Source organism: Setaria italica, chromosome V, assembly GCF_000263155.2.
Source record: "Setaria italica strain Yugu1 chromosome V, Setaria_italica_v2.0, whole genome shotgun sequence".
Taxonomy (NCBI): Eukaryota; Viridiplantae; Streptophyta; class Magnoliopsida; order Poales; family Poaceae; genus Setaria; species Setaria italica.
Window position 1 is genome coordinate 35,285,064 of NC_028454.1, and position 6,036 is coordinate 35,291,099.

Genomic DNA, 6,036 nt, shown 5'->3' on the forward strand with positions numbered 1-6,036 from the left:
CTCACTGCTCAGATCATTATGTAGTGTAAGTATATAGGAAAGAAAATGTGCATTGTGTGTATGGAATAGGTCAATAGTAATTGAATGGACACTATGTACTGCAACAATGTAATAGCTTCTCCATCAACACGTGCAACTGCTTGAGGTACAAATATTTTCTAAAAAACACTTGAGTAATTGAACTTCGCAAAATAACTTAAGTTTAAGACTTAGAGGTGAATAACTTGTTGACAATATTTGATCTATGAATTAACTTGGATAACTTATCCCCCCCTAGCCGGAGAAGAGAAGAATCACTGGATACTAAACATCAATGAAGAAATACGAACAAACTTCTACCTTCCTTGCCGAAAATTTCTCCTTCAGAGTTCGCGCATGGTGATTGGTGAGAAGCATCCCATGGGGATCTCACGGATAGGTGTAATTTGAAATGCATCGTAGGACACCAAAGAAATTTAACATAGTGACAATAAAAAAAGATGTTGAATGGTTTAAATGCAACTACACGTACTACATTTTTCCTTCCATTCCGAGCCAGTAACACTATATCTGGCGGCTTTTAGAACGCCGAGCCAGGGCACACCCAATGGAACGGGCAAGACGAGGACGTGCCGCTGCCGGGTTCCTCGTCCTCCTCACGCTCCTCTGTTCATCGCTGCTCCTCAACGCGCTCTTCCTCGCGCACTACATCCTGTCGCCGTCCCACGGGCTGAGCTGGGCGCTGCGGGCGGCCAGGGAGGCCGAGGCGGTGGCCGCCGTCGACTGCTCGGGCCACGGGCAGGTGTTCCTGGATGGCGTCGCCGGCGAGGACGGGCGGCCCGGGTGCGAGTGCAACGCCTGCTTCGCCGGGCCGGACTGCCCTCTCCGCACGCCCGACTACAGATGATGAAGAGCTTTTGCAACACCATCATGATCTTGATGGATCTGTGTTTGCTGGAGGGCAACAACAACTTATCAGTCCAGATAATTATCTCATGACTCAATCTCTCTCTTATATGAACATACTAATATATGCATAAGATTATTATATGAACAGTTGTTCTAAACTTAGTATCTTGCTGTCAGGAACCACGATGGCTGTAGGGAGGAAAAGGGGCGTCGGCGTCGCGCGCGGCAAGAGAACAGCGGCGCCGCCTCTGGAAGAACGGAGGAAAATTTTTGCTCTCATGTAATCGTGATACAAGTCCCTATCAAATTTTTACTCTACAGCTACACATGATTTAGGCCAATTATGGATGGAATGTTGGGCTTCATAGGTTTGGAACCATAACTCAGCATTACCTCTAAAGTTTATGGTGTCAAAGGAACCAAACATGGACAGAGATATTAAACATTGTAAAGTACTTCTCACATTTGTCTCTCCAAACTTTAGGATACTCTCCATCAAAGATAGGAAAATCAATTCTAAGTAGCTTATACTCCTTGGACTGTGGTGGACTAGTATGAAAGGTAAACTTTCTATCACTAGACTCAGGGATGTCAGTCTTAAGTTGGTAGTAGTGGGGCTTGTGGAACTCACCCTTGACCAGGGTGGGATCAGGTTTGGAGGAACCTAGATCGGCACCCTGGTAACTTTTCTCGTAGTGGTGGCCGATGGCCCGCTCCTCTTCCTCGCGCGACGGGGCCTGTGGCGAAGGAGCTGATGTTGCTGCCTCGAACGCCGCCATGCGCGATGTGAGATTCTTTATTGAGTTCCGGAGGTCACTCGCCGTCTTCTCCGCGGTGATACTCCATGTATTGATGGCGTCCACTTTTGTAATCAGCTTCACCTGCTCCAACTGCAACTTCTTAACCTCCTGGATTAGGAGATCGATTTTCTCCTCTATCGATGCCATACGATAGGTGAGGGTCGGCGCTCTCGGTTTCTTCGCTTGCTGTGACGGTTGTGGTGGTAGGGGTGGCGGTGGTGGTGGTGCTGGGCGGCGGAGTATGTGGCAGTATGGTGGCGGCGGTGGTGGTGGAAGTGGCCTTTGCCGGAGCTTGCGGCTTCAGCTTGTTTTGCAGTGGCGCCAGTTCGAATCCGACGGTATGGTTGCTTCAACTGGCTTTGGTACCAGATGTTACGGACGTAGGGAGGAAAAGGGGCGCTGGCGTCGCGCGCGGCAAGAGAACGGCGGCGTCACATCTGGAAGAACGGAGGAGTTTAGGTTTCTCATTCGTTGCCATGCCTGTTCGCGCATGGGCGTTAACTGGCCAGGCAACCAGCGATTACACGGCACACAGGCCCATTAGCTATTAAATTGGCCTTGGGCCCAAAGTAGCGGATGGTGACACTTGCCTTCTTGCCTTATGTTGACGAACCACTTAAACCAGTTGAGAGAGGAGAGGTCTTACCAGACCTGAACGAACAGCCTGCATGAGGAAGAACTTTTCCAAATCAATGCCTCACAAGAAGGAATCAACCTAGGTAATGGACTCTCATGACTTCAATACTTTCTGCATGGTTGTTGATGCGCAAGCCAGCGCGTCCGATTCGGCGGCCGCGCACAACGATCCAGCCGCCTTCCCCTTCGATTCGACCTCCGTGCCCTTCAATCTGGCCTCTGCGCGCGCCCAGCTTCCTACGGCCGCCGCCGCCCACCTCCCCAACGCCACTGCCGCCTCCTAGCTCCCTGCCTCCACGGATGTGTGGGTGGAACAGGCGGGTCCCAAGGCCGCCCGCAATCCCGCGTCCAGGGATCCGGTCGTGGGCGCCTGCAGCCACGGGGGCAGCACTTGATCGAAAGGGAAGCTGGAGCTCCGATGGGGAAAAGTGAAAAACTGAGTAGATGGGGATGGGACAACTGAAAGAGGGTAGCGGTGCTCTGGATGGTTCGTCGTGTGCGGCGACGGAAAAAAAAGGAGGCCAGGCGTCGGTGGTTTTTTTTTCTGATGTTTTTTCCTCGAGTATTCTGCGCTGATTTTTTTAATGAATGGTGGGTCCCACGCCAGCTGGTGTTTCTAGAGTTGCTTTTTTTTTTCTTGGACAAATTTCAAATATTAGAATTGCATTCTTTCATCCTTTCAAGTGAACTTTTAATGAACACGATGAGCATCCTCCTCGATTCGGATGAGCTCTCCGGACAGTTTGTTTTCTCTATGTATACATGTACACTATGTAGTACGGAGTATGTACTTGTACAAAGAAAATAAAGGTTCCATTTCCGCTCCTTGATGATCCAGGCGTCCCCGTTCCGTTCCCGTGCAGTTTTCCACCCGCGTCGATTTTCTACCAATTTTTCTGCCCCACGGCACCCTACCAAAGCCTCCGTTCTCCACGAGGTCCCTGATCCGCGGTAAAGGAGAGCCAGAGAGGAGAGCGAGGGGTCGAATCGTGTCGTGATTCGTGAAAACAGCCTCCGGATTGCTGCGGCACGAAAACTCAGCCTTGGCCCTTGGCCACTCCGTTCAGAAGCATCAAGCCGCCGGATCAGGGAAGGATTAGCATATCGCCCATGTCGTGGCCCATCGGCATGTCCTCGGTCTTCCACTGTGCATCGCTGATCGTTCTAGTCTAGCAGCGCGCAGGACCTTCTCAAGCCTTGGGCTCAAAGATGACGGAGCGACGGGTAGAAGATGCAGTTCCTTCTCGTTGGAGGTCGTCAGGCAAGTGCTCTGCTCTCATCAGGAACATAAATGGAGATAATACTTTTCAGGTGAATATGCACGCATCAAGCTAGGATACGTGAAACCAAACAAAGCTGCACGAGTTCGTAACTCGGTGCTAATTCTCATATGTATGCTATATAATGCGTGCGGGAAAAAAAAACAGAGGATGCCAAGGCGCCGAGCACACGGTAGTAGGGTAAATGCCAAAACATAAAACAACAATTGCGCATCCGGGGAATCGAACCCCGGTCAGTACCGTGGGAGGGTACTATGATACCACTACACCAGATGCGCTTGATGCGTTTCGTTATAAAAACACAATTAATACCATTTTTCGTCCTCTGCTTCATGCGCACGAGGTTACCTACACGCTTGTGCTCAGGTTAGGACTGGCCATGTACTAACAACGTGTGGATTCGAAGTACGTATGCAATAGGCGACACATGATCCAATTCAACTATGCCACTCCCATGGGATCCCTTTCCTGGAGCAAAGGTGTGAGCATCACGGCGTTGGTGATAGTAATGCATAAGTTGTAAACATGATGCGAGAAGAGGAACCTATCACTATATGCTTAATCAAGCTTAGCTTTCAACCGTGTACGCGGTTGCTGCCACTTGAGCAGTCAGTTCCCATAAAACTCGATCGGCTTCGAAGGGGTGTGACATACTTCCGGGCACGAGAGACACGAAGCAGAGCATTCTTGGCAAGCAACTGCACTAGTATACATCATGATCCATGTACTAGCAATACACAGAGATGTCCAATTGCAATCGGTAAGGCTTCAACCAAGCATCTACACCACACAACAGGACCATTCGATTCGAGCAACAAATTAAAGCCAGTCTACTAATTTGCTAGGAGCACGCACCGACGCTGCTCATCAGAGCTTGTCGACCTGCTTGTCGGCCCTGACGACGGGGTTGGCGCGGGCGATGGCGTCGCGGCCGGCGCCCCTGTAGTCGAAGCCGCAGTCGTGGCGGTCCGAGTAGCGGTGCGCGCCGCAGAAGACGCCGCCGCACCGGCACTCGAACCCCATCAGCCCCACCTTCCTCCCGCACGCCGCGCACCGGCCGCTCTTCCCCTTCGCCCGCCCCTTCCCCTCCTCCGTCGCTGCCGCCGTCGCCGCCTCGTGGTCCACGGGCGCCGCGGCCGCCGAGGAAAATGAGGCGGTGGCCGCGACCGTAGCGGCCGCCGTCACCGCCTGATGGACCGCCTCGGCGCGGCGGAGGCTGTCGCGGAAGCACTTGGAGCAGAGGTTGCGCGTGGCCGGGGAGCCGAAGAAGCCGCAGTCGTTTGCGCAGGGGAGCGGCCCCTGCGCGTTCTCGCTCCCTTGCGGCTCCATCGTTTCGTCTAGGAGGAGGTGGTTGGGAATTGGACGGAGCGTCGACCGTCGAGGCGTGTCTGCGGATGGGAACTTGGGCGTCTGGACGTGGATTTGGAGGAAACCGAGTTCCACCGACGCGATCGCGCGACTTGGTGCGGGAGACTTCGGGAAGGTGGATCCGACGGACGGGTGGTGTGGTGGCGTCTGTGGAGGCGCGCGAGGTGGATGGCGGCTACGTGTTTTTTACGCGGGAACGCAACCGCGTCGAATCTTCTTGATTCAGATGGCGCGCCGCTCCGATCCTGTGTGCGCACGAGTGTGATCGGCAGAAAGAAAGCGTCTTTGAACTCGGGAAAAGTATATCAGACAAAATTACCTGAGATGTTCCGATGAACAGCTGGATTGTGCACCCGGATTGCAGCTGAAAAAAGCTTACTACTTTGCTGATTTGCTGCGTACTTAACAGTAAGTATAATAAGATGACATGAGCGGACTAAATAAAGTGTCACGTAAAATTTATAGTAAGTTGGAGGAGAGAGAAGAGAAGGGAACTACAAATTTACAACACACTCTCAACCGTCTCAAGACAGGTTCGGAATGAGAAAGAGGTGATGAATCAGATATGGGACTGTTTAGTTGTCTGTCAAGTAGATTATTTTAATATCTAGTGCATCAAGGAGTTTGTAGTTTTTTTCTTGGAAGGAAGGAGTCTGCAGTTGTTTGGGTCCGGTATCTTTCGACAAATAAGGATGTATGTAATTGCTGGACAAGTTCAACATATATTGCAAAATTTAAGAAGGTATCCAGAATATCATACCTCATACTCTATATATAAGATTGTTGTTTCTTTACCTTCATTTGAGGATCAATGGTGGTCACCCTTGGATGATGAGTGATTAACAACGTTGTGTTGGTTTGATGTTGCTCTTAGCTCGTGATGTGCAGGTGTAGGATGCGACATGGCGGTCGACGGCGTGCGGTGAAGGTCAAGCGAAAGGTTCATGCCGATGGACCAAGGGCGGTGAAGGATGAACGCGAGTAGGCTTGGACCGATGGACCTTAGGAGTCTGGGCGAAGTCACGGGCGGTCCACATGGTGCACGGAATGGCGAGAGGGCATGA

The 6,036-nt window shown here is 51.6% G+C and overlaps 2 protein-coding genes and 1 non-coding gene across 3 annotated transcripts; 1 reads left to right on the top strand and 2 right to left on the bottom strand.

Annotated features, from left to right (window-relative positions):
* The first annotated feature begins 571 nt into the window (after window positions 1–571).
* LOC101764759 (alliin lyase) lies at window positions 572–976 on the top strand. The gene has a single exon (XM_022826296.1). The coding sequence runs from the start codon at window positions 587–589 to the stop codon at window positions 884–886; it is 300 nt and encodes a 99-aa protein (XP_022682031.1). The 5' UTR covers window positions 572–586; the 3' UTR covers window positions 887–976.
* A 2,835-nt stretch (window positions 977–3,811) lies between these two features.
* TRNAG-CCC lies at window positions 3,812–3,882 on the bottom strand. Its single transcript has one exon. It is a non-coding gene; the product is annotated as a tRNA-Gly (tRNA).
* On the bottom strand, window positions 3,883–5,141 carry LOC101765164 (zinc finger A20 and AN1 domain-containing stress-associated protein 2). The gene has a single exon (XM_004969705.2). The coding sequence runs from the start codon at window positions 4,931–4,933 to the stop codon at window positions 4,472–4,474; it is 462 nt and encodes a 153-aa protein (XP_004969762.1). The 5' UTR covers window positions 4,934–5,141; the 3' UTR covers window positions 3,883–4,471.
* Between the last annotated feature and the right edge of the window lie 895 nt (window positions 5,142–6,036).